The sequence below is a fragment of the Anas platyrhynchos genome, chromosome 2, assembly GCF_047663525.1.
Source record: "Anas platyrhynchos isolate ZD024472 breed Pekin duck chromosome 2, IASCAAS_PekinDuck_T2T, whole genome shotgun sequence".
Lineage (NCBI taxonomy): Eukaryota > Metazoa > Chordata > Aves > Anseriformes > Anatidae > Anas > Anas platyrhynchos.
The window spans coordinates 93248324-93267337 of record NC_092588.1 but is presented as its reverse complement, the minus strand read 5'-3'; the positions used below and the strand labels follow the sequence as shown (position 1 = coordinate 93267337).

The following is a 19014-nucleotide window of genomic DNA, read 5'->3' as shown; positions in this document are numbered from 1 at the left end:
AGCCATGATGGTAAAGGCTAGCTTTACTCAAAAGTAGGAAAAGAAATTGTAAAAAATAAACCTATTCTGTTCAGAGCCAGAGAATGGGCTTTTCGGAGAGCATTTTAATGTAATTAATACATTCATTAGCCATTTGCTTATCAGCTAAACTGTAAAATAATTGTTGGCAACAGAGTTTAACTGCAAACACCATTTACTTGGAGGAAACCAGAAACTGATGTAGTAACACATTTATTGATTACTTTGCCAATTAAACATACAAATTTTTACAGTCAACAGCAGTACCATACTTTATGAGAAGCTATGCTTTAAAAAATGGTGTTTACAATACAGATTTCACTATAGCTTTTCAAGCCAAGCTTTTACAGTGCTATTCAAATAACTGCTGTACTTTAACTTTTTCCTTTAAACTTTGACAATAACATAGTAGACAAAGTACCTTTTCCATTGTTATTTTTTTTTTAGAATTTAACACAACTTTGAAAAGTTTAAAACGTCCAGAACATTGCCATTAACACTCATACTGATAATGTGATACATTTAATACTTTTTAGCATTAATAGTGTAAAAATATATTGCATATATATATATATATATATAAAAATTTGTTTCCCTTTCCTCAAAAACAAAACAAAAAACTAGTACAGGCTAGTAGTATATGATCTCCTTTCAAGTTTCTTTTATTTATTTTAAAGATTGTATAGTAGTAGTTTTAAATTAACAGAAACAAAGGTATGGAAATGGAGAATCAATGTTGTGCTCCCCCCATAACTTCTTGTCATGTTTACAAGGCCTATTAACCCCTTCAGAATGGTGACTCCCTTTTTGCTAATGCCAGTTAGAATTCCAGCAGTGACTGCAGTGGGGATAAAATTTTACCCAGTGTTCTTTACACTGGACAGTGCCTGGACCCTGCTCCAGCAGGGAGATTGGACTAGATGACCTTTCAAGGTTCCTTCCAATCCCTAATTCTGTAATTCTGTGACCCCTTCATCAAGTGGTTAAAAATATTTGCTTAGCATATGTTGACCTATTACAGTTAAGATTAAGAAATTCTATGCTGAAGTTGTCCATTTGTGATAATGAAAAAAGGTTCAGTGATAAATTAGTAAGAAAAAAGTAAACTTGTAAGGTTAAATGATCTTGTAAAGTTTTAATTGTGTTAAAATTTCACAGTATGCTAGTACAGCTGAACATTAATGTTTTCAATGTTGACAGTTATAAATATTGCAGGTAACTATTAGCACACAGCAGCTTCCTGTTTTTTGGGGCCCAAGATGAAAGACAAATCAAAATAAGCAAGAAATAGTAAAATTCACTGAAGGTTTTTATCATGCTGGATAGTGCTCCAAGGAAGACTATGTCAAGATCCACCTTCATATCAACTATTTAACAGTTAGATTTTTTAGTGATCTAGGTAATCAAAGACAAAACAGTTTCTTTCACCTCTCCACTTTATGATCAGGTCCTGACAGCATGCACACCCACATTTGTCCAAATAAAGAATCAAACTGTCTAAAGCAAAAAAAGAAATGTATGTTGGAACACATAGAGATAAACAATCTAGCAAAGGAATAAAGCATGATGTGCATAAATAAATGGTTCATGGCTGAAGAAAACCAACTTTGAAGATTCAAAAATTATACTTCTGTATAAATAAATTTCTCCTCCAACATTTAAATCTGATGTATAAAACCTTGCAAAGAATAAACATCAATATACTTACGCAACATCAACTATTTCTCTGATTTACAGAATATAAAGACAATTACTTTGTATTATAAGCATTATACAGACATCTGTACTGCAATAGTTTGCCAAAGCTGATAATTCTAAGCCCAGCACAAAGACAAATACACTAATTGCATCCGGTAACTTGTTTTTGTTGATGACCTGGCCATTTCATGCAATATAGTACTAACAAAAGTAGTTTGCCAACAGATTTTTATAGTTTGTACGTTAACTGTCCTTTCACAAAGCCTTTGTAAAGAAGTAGTGTGTATTTAGCATGAATATTACTGATACACGGCATTTTACTGTTGCATTAACGTAACTCAACAGACCACAGGCTGCATTGTTTCATTGCTTTGTTTAAAAATAACATTTGAGCAAATGCAACCATGCAGAAACTCATCTGATGTAAACTGGAGCTTAAAACGATTCACGATTGTTGGGATGCAGATTGTCATTCTTCCTTTATTCTTCTTTGTGTTGATCAACAACAACATAGCTTCTGATTAAAATGTAAAGATGGATGAAGCATATGGGTATATTTTTAAGACTATATTTTTAATTAACTTGGATGTGACTTTATTCAAGTTTGTGACCTGTACTGAAAAATGTGTAAAGTCATAGAAAAATATTGCATAAAGATATTTGAAGGTAAGGGCAAACTACCTTTAGTGAAGGTTATCTTGCAGGCCTCTAAAATTGCTTACAACAAAAAAACACTTTGTTCAAGTGTCAGAAACTTTACTCACAAAAGAGAAGCTTTATAAATATATTTGAAAATTAATTAATTGTATCGTTACCTGCAATGGAATGTGGTAGGTGTTTAATACTTTTCCAGATCAGGTCAGGTTTGCGCATGGGGCACTTCAATGTCAATTTGCAAATGTAAAGTATAGAAGAATCTCAAACCAACAAAACAAAAAATCTCTTCTGTAGTCTCACATGCCTCAAAGTAGTGGACATTTGCACACGCATGATTACAAAGGAGATTTTTTTTTTTTAAAGTCATTTCAGACAATCAGTATTGTAAATCTCTTTCAAGAATACTCAGCAAATACACCGTGTTGGTTTGTGTTTTTTTTTTTTTCCTTTTGTTTATTATCAGGTTTGCTCTTGCCAAAGTCTACCTACAGTGGGTGATCAATTAGATCAGTTAGTTTGAATGAAACAACTAAATTTAAATGTTTTCTGAGAAATATAAGAAAACAGCTATATCTTAAAACTTGTGAAATCCACCATCTCTATACAGATTTTGAAACAATATAGCTCAGGTAATATACTGAAAAACATTAAATAAATAGTACTAAAAAAAAAAAAAAAGCATATAACAATTATTTGTATGTGGAAAAACAAATTGCTCAGACAGTTAAGATTTGGAGCATCTACCTGCAATATTCTTTAGTCTCCTGAGGCACCATTCTTAGTTGAGACAAAGCACTGTTTTTGAGTTTAATGAGCAAGCAGGAATGCAACTAAAGGTCTCTCACTAGTTTTAGGACTCTGAACACTTAAAAGGAATAGCTCAGTCCTTCATTTCCAGCTTATATCTGGTAGCTAGATGGGCACTTGGGTGCACAAAATTAATAACTTAATGTCTAAATGTTATTTTATGGGCAAAACTCCAAATATAGGAGGTACACATGTATCAAGTTGATGCACTCCAAACTGAGAATTTCACACAAGTTTGAGATTTTGTCATTATGCTTCAGGTATTTCATTTTGTAAAAGTTCACAGGCATTGTAAGACAGTCTCCTGTTCCCTGTTCTTGCCCCCACTATACCATGATTTTGTGCTTACCTGACTAATGAAGAACTGCGTGCATACATTGTAAGTGTCAACTTGCTTCACAAAGTTGGGGCAAAATAAAATACAGGGCCCACACAGGGCATAATTTTAAATTATCTCCTGGGAGCACTCAGAGAAACTGTTGACTCTTTCTTTTCTACTTGCTCACTAAGGAGGAACTCTTTTTGCCATTATAAATCCATGCTTGAATCACTGGAGAGTGTTTTCCTCCAGAAATAGGAACAGAATAGACATATGTGTCAAAACATGAAAATTCTAGATCTCTACTCTTGTACTATGGAGGTAGAATGGCAGCATTACCAACTACTGGCCATGCTGAATAGCTCAGGCTGCAGGACTAGAGCTTTGCCTTTTAAGATTTAAGGTTTAAGCCAGCACTTACATGGTTTAATTACTTAGCTGGATTCAAAAATTATGTGCACACACACACACAAACCAGCACAAGTCCTATGTATTACATTACCAACTACCAACTAACAGACAGAACATAATATTCACAGTACAAAAAATATACACAAAGGTGCAATCATTTTAGCACACACACAAGGCCAACAGTCAGAGTTTAAAGGATATGTACTAGTGCAACACATTACATTTTATCATGAAAGTAAATGGTTTGTTACTTGGTGAGTGCAAACATAATTCTTATGGATGACAAACACATGCCCCCAATATACATGCATTACTGTAAGGTAAGGTTATATTTTGAACAGCTGATAATTATCATACAAGCAGGCACAAAGAAAGTTTATTTTAACTGACATCACTTAAAAAAATAACACAATTACAGTTACTTTAAAGTTTTGGTTTTGGAGAAGGAAACACAAGCACTTTCTCTCTATACCTCCCACTTGCAAATCCATAGTAGTCATTTACCGTTTAGTTCTGGCTTACCAACAAATTCCATCTGCCATGAAAATTATATTAACTCAGCCAACAGAGGAAAAACATGACTGAAATGGTAACCCATGAATTCTATAATTTCAAAAAGTTGCCAGAGGAATTTTTAATTCAGGTAAAGTCAGTAAAATACAGGGGAAATATCACATTTTAATCCAAAGTATCTTTGAAGGAGAGTCTCTATAGTGATGAAAAACACAAAGTGTGACATATGAGTAGGTTGGAAATTTCCCTCTCCTTTCCCTAAAGTAAAAAAGATACTCGTGTCATTGGTAAGAAATACGGTGTGTTTTTAAAAACGTAACACACATACACACACATGCAAAAACACAAACAGGCCAGACATTGTCCATTGTCCAATGTTCAGCTTTTCTTTTGGTCTTCCAAATACTTTATTACAACTAGTCACAACTGTTCATATAGGACTGTTGAAAAAGATATATTATTTAATGTCTGTTATTCAGTAACACTATTGTGATAGCTTTGATAGCCACGAAGAGCAGGACAATATTTTTTCCTGAAATTTCCATATAGATATGATTGTTGGAAAACTCTCAACAAGTAACTAAAGCACAGAGAGTAATAAATTTATTAAACAAGCACTGATAATAAACCTCATTTTTCTTCTGCACATTTTGAATTATATATATATATTTAATAAGATTATTCTTCTGCCTTAGGATTTTTGTTTCTTGTCCTCAATCTTGCAAAGGTTCGACAGTCAGACTGGAGATGCAGGTAAGACTGGGTACTGTCATAGTATTTAAGGGTTTAATTTTAAATGAACAGTGAAAAGAACAAATTGGAGTTTGTTCTTATAGGTAATTATTGCTAAAAGCTACATGAACTTTCTGATCACATTTACCTCAACAGTATGTTCACTGAAAGCAAAGGTAATTAGGAATAATAGGTTTTTATAGACAAGAGCATTGCAGATGAGAAATCAGACTGGAAAGTCTGATGGAATGAGTTTAGATGGCCAAAAACCAGAGATGAGTATAAACCTTATTGGGTACACACCATGTCCTCACTTCAGGCATGCCATTTATGTAGAGTAGTGGTATACACGATGAGTATATATCCTCTACGCCACCTCCCAAGATATCCCTTTCCATCATCTCTGAGTTACAAGCTGTACTTGATTTCCTGAGAACAGCAGGTGAACAAACAACAGAAGTGGTTACACCACTTTGCCTCATTCCCAAACAGGCCTGAACTTTTAGAAATATGGTTAACAAGCTAGTATTTAATTAATTAATTAACATTATGGTTAACAAGCTAGTATTTAGGCTTTTAATTTCCCACAGAAATGAGTGAGAAAGTAAGAGCTTCAGTAAGTGGCTGAACCACTGATACAAAAATGTATGTGGTGCTTTTGTTCATAACTTCTATCTTCCATGTCTTCCATATCAAGTGTAGTAAAAGGGAAAAATCCTTCCGAAGTATTACCTTTCCAGCCACAACTTCCATTTTTCACTGTCATATCAGAATGATTTCTTTTCATGCATTTGTATGATTGTGTTTTTAAACTATCCAACTGCAAAGCAGAAGAAGAAACAAAGAATGTTCCTCAAAATAAAATATTGCTATCTAAAGCATCTTTTCAGGCCCTGATCCAAAGTTTACTATGTCACTGAACATTTTATACAACTTTGAATCAGGTCTGTACAAAGTGCTTTAGTTCTGGCACAGGTTTCATACTGTAATGCAAAGTTGGTGTAGTTTCTTCTTCACCATTTCTTGTCAGTGTCAGCCTGGATCTGTCCCCATTCACAATTATTTTGCATGCCTTCTGGCTTATGAGTGTGCTGATCTCTCTCATGCTGTGGACTAGCAACTTAAAACTTAATATGACCTTAAAAACTTCCTAACCAAACATTACTCCATTATACCATTACTCTATTATATCATTACTTGCACTCAGTATTTGCATACTTCAGAAAGCCTTCACTTGGTAACTTTAGGTTAGGCATCACCTAGTATGCCAGACAAGACCACTAGCTAGCAACAAATGGCAAGATTAACAAAGTGTTGGAAGGGCTCTACAATAGACTGAACTTTCGTTCATCTTTTCATTAGACTGGACTTTCATTTTACCTTTCATTCAGGCAGGGTCCAGATCTTTTCAGCTACCAGTGAGCTATCAGACAAGTCTTAAAGTCAATGAGAAGAACAGGGACATTAATCTTGCCTTTAACTTAGCTAAGGATTTGTCAAGGGAGGCTTAGCCATTTTGTTTATAAGGAGAATAAAATAAAATAAAATAAAATAAAATAAAATAAAATAAAATAAAATAAAATAAAATAAAATAAAATAAAATAAAATAAAATAAAATAAAATAAAATAAAATAAAATAAAATAAAAAAATAAAATAAAATAAATAAAATAAAATAAAATAAAATAAAATAAAATAAAATAAAATAAAATAAAATAATAAAATAACAAAATAAAAAATACTAACCTTCAGGTGCACAGGCACCAGTGATATATCATAAAGAAGAGGGTTCTCTGCAGTTAGCCAGTTTACTGCCATGCTGGAATAATTTAGCCATTGCTTGTATCACAGTATGCTACTTGCTGCCTCAGTGTGACAGGTCACCAATGCAAGAAAGGATTGTATAATCCTTCATTCCCTGTAAATTTGTCTTCAAGAACAAAGAGTAAATCTTGGAAAGACTCACACAAAGGTGAAGGCTTCTCAACCTGAGCATCCCTGGATATATCAAAAGTCTTCCCAGATAACCAGAGCTAATCACAGCAAAAAGATACTTAAAACCTGACAAGAACATGTACTAAGTTTTAGTAAACTTCTCTCCCTCCTCAAAATAAAAACCAATACAAGTTATAAACAAACAAATAAAAATCTTCAAATCTATGATGAACTCCTTGCCTTTATGTGTTATTGTTGTGGTTTCAGGCTGATGTATGGGCTTAAAGGGTCATTTGAGGCAAAGTTACAAGAAAGGCCATTCAGTGTCAGAAAAGGAAAACACAAAATGTGAAAGGACTGAAAACCAGCTCTCTGTTTTTGGACATGGGCCAAATACAGACTGTTAGCCCGCATGGCATGTGACAGACCATGAAGCTCACTGAATTTTATGTACTCTGAGTGGGATGCTGATGCTGATAATGCTAGGAAGAAAACAGTGAAGTTATTAACCTTTATCCACAGACAAACATTAAAATGAGTGCTTGAGCTTTTTTAAAAAGAAAGCAAAGCAAAGCAGTTAGGAGCTGCATTTAAACACTCAAAAAATTGTCTTTCATAATTTTATAGGACCAGAGTAATACATTAGAGTACTTCTTCAGCTCTTGTGGAAAAGTGGACCAGCCTTTTCTCTCCCTTTTAACCAGTGCATGTATGTGTGTATGTATACATATATATATTACAAAATAAAATAAAATAAAATAAAAATAAAAATAAAAAAGAGTGACTTTTATTCTTATTAACCTGTTTGGGCGATCTGGGCCACAGGCAGGTCACATTCAGCTGCCTGTACCTTAAACATGTGGAATTGGTTCTTCTATAGCAACAGAAAGCCATTCCCATCAATAAAATTACTCCCAAATAAGGCGGCACAACTAAACAGAGAATCAAGTCCTTTGGCTTCAAACAAAACTAACAGAACATGTAGCACAAGTATAATAGTATATTCTTCTGTGCAAGTTGCAATTAGTTACATGAATATTAATATTAAATGTCCTTAATAAAGGGGGTCATAACCTTCCTTACATATGTTATAGCTTAAATGGGATATGTGCATAATAACATTCACTTATTAGCGCTGATTTGCAAGGTTTAGTCAAAATCAATATTTTAAAGCATTATTATTTTAATGCCCCCTTCATTTCAAATGTGAGGGAGTACAAACTTGAAAATGGACTACAAAAAGCTTTAGTAGACTTTCTTAGTAACGTCTTGTTCCTCACCTCTCAGGTTAGTAAATTAGCTTCATACAAATCAGCTAGGCATACCATGCTACACAGTACACACAATAACAAAGCAAAAAGTATAGACAGGAGGAAAGTAAGGGGTTGGTATTCTCCACCTTTTTCTGCTGACATAAATATGTTAGAACTTGTATTGTCCCAGAGTAGATCTTTTTTCTTAATTTAATTTTTCATAAATGTTGTGTGAAATTTACATGGTAGCACCCTGTATATTACAACTAATTATTCCGCAGTAATACACTGCTGAATCTTTTAAGGAAAGTTCCAGATTGCACATAAGACATTTTTGAAAAAGCCCACAAACAGTAGTCAAATCAATCTGCATAAATAATGGGATATTTTTCAGAAATGCTGCTATGAAAGAGCCTCTTTTCAGGAGGTTTTCTTCTACATCCTCAGGACATTTAGGAATGTTTGAAATTTTTTGCTCAAATTGACGAAGAGTAATATAACAGCTCTTGACTTTTTTTGTCTAAAGCGCTGAACATAATGATGTCTTTTTTTTTAACTGATACAGTTATTTTTGCCAATGTGTGCATGAGGAATGTAATGAAGTGGCATTGTGCTGCAAGTAGCTCATCAGATGTTGAAATCAGTTCCAGTTCCTGAAAACTTCTTGACAACATAGCCTCAGCATTCACAACAACTGAAACATAGGACTCATCTATGTCATTCTTAAAAATATATTCTCTTTCCCCCTCTCTTTCTCCATCTGTGTTGTAAACCCTCAGTCTTACTTGCTTCCTTGTACTTTATGATCATATGTGCCTGCATGCTTATAGCCAGATACATATCCTGAAGCATCCACCAGATCTTCTCGGCCAGCTCTGCCTTTTCCTTTCCCACTGGGATCAAACCTCTCTTTGTGAGAACCCGTGAATTTTGATGTATCTGTAAGGCGTGATACAGTTGGAGATGAAATGGCTTTCTATTGGAAGAAAGAAAAGACATACAAAAACACACATCAGAAATGTTACTTTCAGTACAGGCATTGTACATGGTACTGATGCTAATGATGGATACTATGTAAATATCTACTCGCTTTCAGCAAAAGGAAAAATTTGTTCTTTGCCATTACATAGAATTACAATAATAATATAGCCAAGAATAAAAAAGTGCAACTTATATCAAAAGTTTTTCAAGAGACTTTCAATATGAGATACTTTTGATTAACAATCAAGTTTTAAACACCAAAGACAGGAATTGCCATGTTCAAAACCTGTTAGCTCAACATCCAAACATAAAAGCCCAGCTCCACCAATGTAACCAATTACTCCAATTCCTCCACCAGCAAACCAATACAAGTAGAATTCCTTAGTACGAGAGACTAAAATTTATTCTAAACACTAGAATTAAGATAGAAGTAAAAAACTATAAGAATTGAAAGTTACTTTCATTGTTACCAAATTAGTCATCTATGGCTTTGTGCAAAAACTTTCTCCTAAATTATTTCCACTGAGTCATATAAGGCTACTTAAAGTTTTACGATCATTGAGAAAATGTCACTATGCAAATGGAATGAAAACAGTATGTCACAGAACAATACAGGAACATGCCAACCTGCATGATTGGAGTGAGAAAAATTAAGTTTACATTTGAAAATCAGGAGAAAAAGGGCACTAAAAGAAAAAAATAAAACAAGATATTTGTGTCCTAGTGGAAATGATGATGACATGAACGAATATTGATGCACTTTGGGTGTCATTATGCATGCTACCATATGTTAGGGTGTATTTTAGAGACAAAAATGACTTCCCTGTAGTGAAGTAAAAAAGTTTCCCAAAGCATCTTCCATCAAAAACGTCATTCCATCTCTACCCATCTTTGGATTAAACAAGCACTTATTAATGACACCTAACAAACAGGCTTTCAGAGTTACACGAAGCTCTTCTACACAACAGTGTAGCTTGAATATCTTCTCATGCTATACTTGGAAAACATACTCGAATCTGTACCAAAAGAATGGGAATGAATGCTGTAACTGAGGCCCGTCCACCATGGAAGCCACATCCTCCACAGTACTTCTTTTTGAAATCAGACATCTTTTCTCAACTCCTGGTAAGTTACTGATTCTCTGATGGGAGAGCTGCAAAAGGCAGTGCTGGCTATTCAAGAAACAGTATTGCTCTTCAAAATAACCAGTAACTCAGCAGTAACTCAGTAACAGTATTTCTGCATAGAAGAGAATCAGAGCACTGGGAGTGGTTAATGCTGCTGAAAATGCTCAAATGAGGACTGTTAGGTAAGATGCAAATATTACTCCTTACTCAAACAGGACACATTTTTTGCAATGGTCTACCAGGCTACAGTAACTGTCAACTGTAATCATCCTTCTTTAATTCTTCATTGAAACTGAATGGCTTTATTTGCTCCCTCAAGCACGCCCTTATAGTATTTAATGCCATTTCTCCCTAGAAAAGTTTGCCACATAGATTTGTTTACGTAGCCAAGATGTTCTGGGAGATTTCAGACACAGTACCAATTAGTAATCTTTGCAAGGTTTTTTTCATTGTTGTTTTTGTTCTTGTTGTTTGTTTGGTTGGTTTTAATTATTTGCTGGTAACATCCTGAATATTTGTAACCAGAGACTAAACTGTCAACAGAGAAAAGGGCAACACAATTTAACACAGTAGCTGGGAGCTCCTTCTTCTGTGCCACCTAGGTGTTCATTACCAATTTCACAGGGGGGGAAAAAAAGGGAAAAAAAAAAAGTGGGAAGGGAAAGAGCTGACTACCCCTCATCAGCAGGAAAAATGCAAGAAGAAATACTGTGAACTGCACAAAGAGCTAAATCAGGACAATTCCCATCTAAAAGCAAGTAAGCACTCCACCTTCTTTTTAACAGTGCATCACAGACAAATTTTCTCTCTTGCCATACAGTAATTCTGCTTCCAATCTCCAAGTGCTTGACTGCTTACTATCTGCGATAAGTTATACCTACTACTTATCTACCTACTATAGACTGAGCTATACCTGCCTACTTATATTTTTCTAGAGGCAGCAAACCACTTGGAGCAACTTTCTTCTTTCCTTTCTGTGAACTCACAGAAGCCTCAATTTTTCTTCTCTGTCTGGAAATACAGCTAACCAAAAAGTGTGCATATCACAGAAGATCCACATGAACTTGGCTTTTTACCCCCCCCTTTTTTTTTAAACCTATCATTATGAGAAAAGTTTTACTTTGCAAAAGAGACTTAAATATAATGAATGTATAAACTGGTTGGGAACACCAGATGAATCAGCCAATGGTATTTTCCAAAATACCAAAACTTCTGCCCTCCAAGGCTGGCTGTTCTCCCATTTACTCAGTTGTTTTCATTAACACAAGCCAGAAGCATAATAGGGAAGATTACTGACAATGGACCTGTTCATTCACCAATATTTTTACTGGTATTTTCCTGGAACATTGTTCTCTCCTTAATAAATTAATATGTATGGATATATAAAAATAACAGTACATAACTAATCACATGATATATTGCTTCTTAACTATGGGCCTCCAACCCAAAGATGTGGTTACCTGACCTCCAGGTTGGTGGAAACATCTTAGAGGAGTCAGAAAAGATATGCATGCCCTGCCCCCCCACCCCTTCAACTGAATCTCCGCTCACACTAAAACCTCACTGAGAAGATCAGAACAGGCCACAGTCTCAGAAAAAGCTAGAGGAAGTAAAAAGGAATTGTTTTTATACCAGTAGATTTACTGATTTGAAACGATCATGTACAAACTTGCTACTTTTTACCCCTTTGTGTCAGTGTCTATAGAGAAGAGCTTCTAAGATAGTAAGGAGCTTGGAACATGTGGCATACGCAGTGAGAAGCTGAGAGAAGAGGATTTGTTGAGCCCCAAAGTGTGCATGGGGGGGAGGAGGTTCTAGAAGAAAACAGAGCCAGTTTGCAAGTGCATACTGGGGAGAAAAAGATGTTTCTTGATGTGTGTGTGTGTGTGCGCGCTGTTTCAATTCATGGGAAAGCATGCATATGTGTTAAAAACAAATAAATGCTGGAAGTCAGGAACACAGATCAAACTTGAACAAAAAATTTGGATTTCACTCGTGCTGCTTCTGCTTAGCACACAAAAAGAAAAGAAAGTGGTAACTAACTCCAATAGAGCCAGACAGTAGTAACACCATTTTAATAAAGTCAGGGTGAGAACTTTTGAAGGAATAATCCCCAGTTAACACCAGTTGGGTGTTCTAATACCACAAGTCTTAACTCTATACAGATCACCCCCAACTTCCCACTGATTAGTATTCCCACTAGAACTTCACCAAAATTCATTAAGGAAGGTACCTTGTTTGTGACATCACCTCCACGAACAATTTCAAGTTAAACAGTACCTGCTTGGCCCAGATCTAGCAACCTCAATGTAAGATTGTATAGTGCCCAACTTAAGGAGCAAATCATATGTTGCATACTCAGCATTTACACATGACCTTTTTTCCTCCCCTGTAATATTAGCTCTAGCTCCAGCTCCCAACGATTTCAAGACTCCAAGCGTCCACAAACTGTGGGATCTAGTAGCCTGATTACCATGACAACGTCAAAAACTATGTGCCAGCACTTCTCTGAGAAAGAGCTCTACAGTCGTATTGGGGATAAAGATGAAACAGTACACACTCTCATTGTTTTTGTTTGTTTTTGTTCCAAGATGGGCTTTTGGTGAATCCTCCTCCCCAGTCTCTAATGAGACTTGCTCCAGTTCAGTTGCAAAACAGTTCCCTTAAAGCTCAAGATAAGCACAAGACTGGGCTCTTCTAAGTCAGCCCATTGCTTAGAAAATAATATTAACTAACCTAAAAAAAAAAAAAAGAGAGAAAAGAAAAAAAAAAGTTGAAGGACGATGACAAATTACATTGAATTCTGCATGCTTCACAAGAATCACATTCTCCTTTGACCTAAGCAAACAACGTCTTAATTCCTTTAGGAGCTTTAGGCACATAGGCAGATTAAATATGTACTAATTGCAACAGTAACAGTATATTCGTCTGCTTTAAGAGATGGAGAACTTCTAGCTAATGTCCTTATTTTATGAGCCAAACGTGCACACATACCTTGTTTCCATAAAATTTGCCCTCTAACTTCAGAACAGCTGTTAATTTCTATCATCTATGCAGGAACGTGAAATAATGTACGTATTTTCTGCTGCCACAGTCTATTGCGGCATTATACACATTGTACCACCATATTGTTACATACAATTTTCTTTAGCAGCAGTTTTTCAGGGATGTTCACATTAGATACAAGTGCAATAAACAGTCCATTGATAATAACAATAAATCAATAATCACATGCAGCCTATTGACACTGATGACCACTGCCAGAAATTCTACTGTACAGTTTCAGTAGAGACATCAATGCAAAGATTTTCCCTTTTCTAAATAGGGAAGTTACTCATGTTTATCTACAGAACAATTAATGCTTTAGACAACAAGTGATCTCACAGAAAACAACAACAAAATAGAGAGCCAAGATACCTGCTCAGAGTCAGGCCTATTCTGTGCCCACAAGGTAATCACTATCAGATTTCTTACAGCACAGCCCAGTGCTCGATTTATTCATATTCATAAATTCACACAACGATTCAAGTTGGAAGGAACATTTGCATATGAGCCTGTATCCAGTGCAAACCCTCACTCACAGCAAAGCTCTAATGATACTTTTGCTCAGATACTTCTCCAGTCAACTCCTGAACACTTCCAAAGATGCAGATTCCATCACCTCTCTGGGCAACTTATTCCAGTATTTCGGTACACACAGGGTAAAAACAACCACCACAAATGTATTTGGTTTATGTAGCAAGGTTTTGGTAGTTCAGGGCTGCAGGGGTGGCCTCTGTGAGGGCATTTACAAACGACCCTTTTTTTCTCCCCTGTAATATTAGCTATTTTCTACAATATTAGCTATTAGCTATTTTTCAACAATATTTTCACCAAGCCACTTTCAATAATTTGCCATCAGTCCTGGCTAACTGGGGAGGTCCCAGTTGACTGGAGGTTAGTGAATGTGACACCACTGTACAAGAAGAGTAGAAAGGAGGATTTAGGGAACCATGGGCTTGTCAGTCTGACCTCAGTACCAGGGAAGCTTATCGATCAGCTTGAACGTCATCACGCAATACATACAGGAGTTCAATTAATCAGATGCAGCCAGCATGGATTTACGATGGGTTAGTTCTTCCTGACCAACTTCACCTCCTTCTATGACAAGATGACTCAGTTAGTAAATGAGGGAAAGACTGTAAATTTTGTCTACCTGTATTGCAGTAAAACATTTGACACTGTTTCTCACAGTATTCTACTGGAGAAACTCGCTGCTCATGGCTTGAACAGGTGTCCAGATCACTTACTGAAAAACTGGCAGGATGACTGGATTTGAAGTATCATAGTGGATGGAGTTGCTTATTGAGAATAAAGGTATGTCCACATTAAGAGAAGGTTCAGCATTGAAGAAACTTCCAGGGTGAGATGTGGCATATATGCAAGGAATCTGTTCCATGTTAGTCCCCTTGGCAACATAGCCTGCAACCTTAGACGACACCAGGGGAGCTTGGTGAGCTGACTCTTAGAGAAATAGCATGGAGCGTTGGGATGGAGTGGAGACACCATGGCCAGACTCTGCAATATCACCGCAGAGGGAGGTAACTGGTAACTACAGAACTGATAGACTTCACAGCCAGCCCTGGATCAAACCAATAAACAAATTATGTCCTCTGAGTGAACTTTGCTCGTTATAATCTCATTATAACACCAAAACACACCTCCATCCCAAGGGCTACCCATCTCCAAAGTGCAACCACTCCTCACTGAGTATGCACTCTGAATTTCTCTGAGCTTATACCTTTAAAGTAAATAAAAGAAAATTTTATACCAATCATAACAAAGATACATGTATGTATGACTAGTCACTCAAGCTCCATCTAAAAATAAGAAAATAGTATAAAAACGGCTCAAGAGACGAAAAATGTTAGGGAAGACACCATTGCTGACAAGTCAGGAGGACATCACTGACTTCTGGGATCAGCTGACAGACTGAGCCTCTCTTTCCCCCCCATAGGGAGAACTATTGAGTGAGATTTGAACTCTTGGTTATACTGAGTGCTTCCCCAGAAAACCTAACATTCTCTATAGAGTTGTTTCATAAATTAACTTATATGTAGTTAGTTGTATTAGTCATATTCTTGGTATTTGCACACGCTTTTCAGACTGTATTTATCACCAGCAGTCTAAAAGAACCTGTATTGCTGTTGCTTCAAAACGCTACACCAGTCATTAATCTACTAGACTGAAGGTATATTGCACTATTTGTGCATTTGTGATTTTGGTAATTCAGTATATTGAATGTTACCAGACTCTAGTGCTGAATTGGGCATCACCCAGAATCTAAGCCCAGCTGCCTTCAGCCCCTCTGATATCTGAGGACAAGCTGGCACGCAAGGTGTTTAGATCCTGCCAAACTTCTTTAGCCTTTAATGCAACAGTGTCCAAGAAGGCCAATGGCATCCTGACCTCCATCAGAAATAGTGTGGCCAATTATACTAGCGAAGCAGTTGTTCCTTTCTATGTGGCACTGGTGTGACCACACCTAGAGTACTGAGTTCAGTTTTGGGCCCCTCCCTACAGGGTTACTAAGTTGCTCAAGAGTGTGCAGAGAAGAGCAATGAAATTGGTGAAGGGACTAGAAAACATGATGTCATTGCTGTCTACTACTCCTTAAAAGGAGGTTGCTGCGAGGATGGTTCGGTCCCTTCTCTCAAGTGACAGGTGATAGGACATGAGCAAATGGTCTCAAGTTGTGCCAGGGGAGGTTTAAATAAATAGGGAGAATTTCTTCATGGAGAGGGTGGTCAAGCATTGGAATGGGTTGCTCAGGTAAGGACTGGAGGTATTTGTGGACATGGACACACCTGGACATGCAGACATGGCACTAAGGGACATGGTTTAGTTATAGGATTCACTAGATCAGTTTGACAGCTGGACTTGAAGGTCTTTTTCAACCTAAAAGATTCCATGAGTTTATATTCCCACTCTATTACTCTCCCTGTGCTGCAGTCACATTCATATACATTTGCAGCACCTACACAATACTTCCATGCAGCTGCAAAGCTCTCAACACCCTGCCTTTCACACATATGGAGACTTTCCCCATTAGCAGCTGTTGATCAGTTCAGTACCTGTGTGCTGAAATACCAAAAATATATAGGAATCAGAAGCGAGGCCTAAAAGAATATGCATAATTCCAAGGGAGAAACCCTGGACAGATGGACAGGACAAAAAGAAAGGCTCATCATTTTAAGCCTGTAATAAAACTACCACTTCTTTCAAATGAAAGCACAAGAGTCAGTAGAATGAAATCTTGTACAAATCTATCAAACTATACAACTCAAAAGAGATTTATCCACTTGAATTTTCCACTGTTCATTTGTACAAGACCAATTTCTGGAAAGATTAGTTTTCTGGAAATTAGATTTTCATTCACAGCTCTACAGAGTAAACTCAGGGAGACCGCAAACTTTAAGCAGAGGAACTAAATTGACAAGAGTATTTAAGTTCATGCTGAATGCTCCAGTAACTACTGAACTACATGGTAAAAACTTGTCCGAGCTGCCCATTTGAAAAGGACGACCAAACCTAAATACACTAGGCATTATAACTTCTTTTTCATATATAAACTTTAATAATACCCTGCCAACATTAAAAAAACAAACAAAACAACACAAAATCAATAACCAAACCAAGGACAAAACAAACATTATAGTTCTGACAGACTTGGAAAAAACAGAAACCAAAGATCAGACTACTTGATAATTATTTCCAGATTTCTTGTATTCACATAGTAGATTTTAAGATTTCTTTACTTCAGTCTTTGTGGTATTTCACACATCACCTTAGAACTGTTTGATGAAGTTCTAAATTCACTATTTTTTGTTTGAGTATACTGCTCTTAATAAACATTTCTGTATTTCAGTCACACACTATCTTGTTCATTTTTTCTGACCACCCTGCTAGGTGGTACTACAATTCCCAAGAGAAGCAATGACACTGCCACCCAAGCATACACAGTAGTGCAATATTCAGGTGTTGCATAATCTTTCATTTAGCACCGTTGTTGCCTCCAGCCCCGGAAGCATACTACTTGGATTTGTGGATTGTAGAAGGAAGCAGATGAATATAACAACACTGGGATAGAACAAAAGACAGCTAGAACAATCCATCCTTTAAATCTACCAGTAACATACCGTTACTCCAGATATAACTGGGGCTTTTCCTTCAATTAGTTTATATATTTCTTGAACTGCTTCTTCATCACTCTTGTCTTTAAATCGTTTCTTGGAGAGTTCCTGAAGAGCTTCTTTAAACTGGTCAAAAGTAATAGTTCTAGAAGACTTTCCCCTGTCAAAACACACAGAAATTGAAAGAAATTACAAGAGAGCACAACAAGCATTCCAAGAATAGCAGAAAGTTTTTAGTTTGCCACAGTGAACAACAGAAAACCATAACAGGAAAGAAAGCCATTCACCCGATGAAAACATTTCCCAGCCCATTAAAACATCAATTTCTTAAGAAACTTTCCTGGATGAAGGTTAAGAAATAAAGAGGAACTAGTGGAAACTGTCCTGCTATCAAAACATCTTTAGGTCTGTGCAAGATATAGTCTCACGTGGTTGATCACCCATAAAGCCTGCATCCATAAAACACAGGAGTAGAAGAGCCTTGGTGTTTTGTTATTTTTTATTCCTCTTCGAATAACTGGTTATGACATGCTATTCATAGGTCAGTATTTACTTATGTTTACTTCGAGTGGTAAAGATTTTTGCTAACACACCTTTTCTTTACAGTGTTGTTGATCTTTAGAACAGGAATTTACACACTAAAATGTGGGCATAAGTTTAAAACTAAAATTCAATAGAAAACCTTCCAAAAAGATGCTCTGACATTAAACATAGTACTAATTAGGGTTGCACCAGAGTAATAGAAGATGGTTTTGATTGTTTCCATTAGGAAAACCTCAAACTAAAAACAAATAAATTAATTAATAAAATAAACAAACATTTGAGCCCTGTTGTTTGCTGAGAAGCATGCTACTACATTAGTTCTGTTTGCAGCCTAAGCATTTCTTCTTATTTAAATAGTGTCTCTAGTAAATCAGAAAAAAAAAAAAAAAAAAAAAAAAGACCAGTCCTTTTGACAGTGACAGTTGTTTACAGAGGAAAAAAAATGATAGATCCAAGCACAGAGACATTAAGACAACAGAGACTTCTGACTAGAAAAAAAAAGTTACACATAGAAATTGAATTTGACTTCAGGTACCTCAGAAAGCCACTGCTAAGTGTAAGTTATCTGTCTTTGATCTCATCTTAGACATGTTCAGAAGTCAAATCACACTCAAATTTTAAAGTGCCTCCACTAACAAAAGGAGGATGCAAGATCTCTCTGTTTTAGGCACCAACAGTTAGGAAGTGAATCCTATGTCAATTGACTAAATGTGAAACGAAGTTGCATCTTAATGTTTTAAAACAAGTAGAAATTGGTTATTCACAACAAAATGTCAACACAAACACAACCCTCTACATACCAGTTCATTACTAGCATACTCTGTCTCCACCACGGTCCAACATGTAGGAA

The 19014-nt window shown here is 36.1% G+C and overlaps 2 protein-coding genes across 5 annotated transcripts in view; one reads left to right on the top strand and one right to left on the bottom strand.

Annotated features, from left to right (window-relative positions):
• LOC119715799 (uncharacterized) overlaps positions 1-19014 on the top strand; it is a 53451-nt gene that overhangs the window by 18483 nt on the left and 15954 nt on the right. Inside the window, exons 3-4 of one of the 3 annotated variants that reach the window (XM_072033189.1) lie at positions 5119-5176; positions 12851-17634. In XM_072033189.1, the coding sequence (XP_071889290.1) occupies positions 5119-5176; positions 12851-12918 (126 nt within the window). In that variant the 3' untranslated portion in view covers positions 12919-17634. Of the gene's footprint in view, positions 1-5118; positions 5177-7715; positions 7854-12850; positions 17635-19014 lie in introns of those variants that run through there. The other 2 variants (XM_072033191.1, XM_072033188.1) reach the window with 2 other exon arrangements.
• Positions 216-19014, bottom strand: part of TPPP (tubulin polymerization promoting protein) — a 67743-nt gene continuing 48944 nt past the window's right edge. For both annotated transcript variants that reach the window (XM_038174420.2, XM_038174419.2), the window contains 2 exons: positions 17628-17781; positions 216-9317 (listed from right to left, as the gene is read on the bottom strand). In XM_038174420.2, the coding sequence (XP_038030348.1) occupies positions 9123-9317; positions 17628-17781 (349 nt within the window). In that variant the 3' untranslated portion in view covers positions 216-9122. The remainder of the gene's footprint in view (positions 9318-17627; positions 17782-19014) is intronic.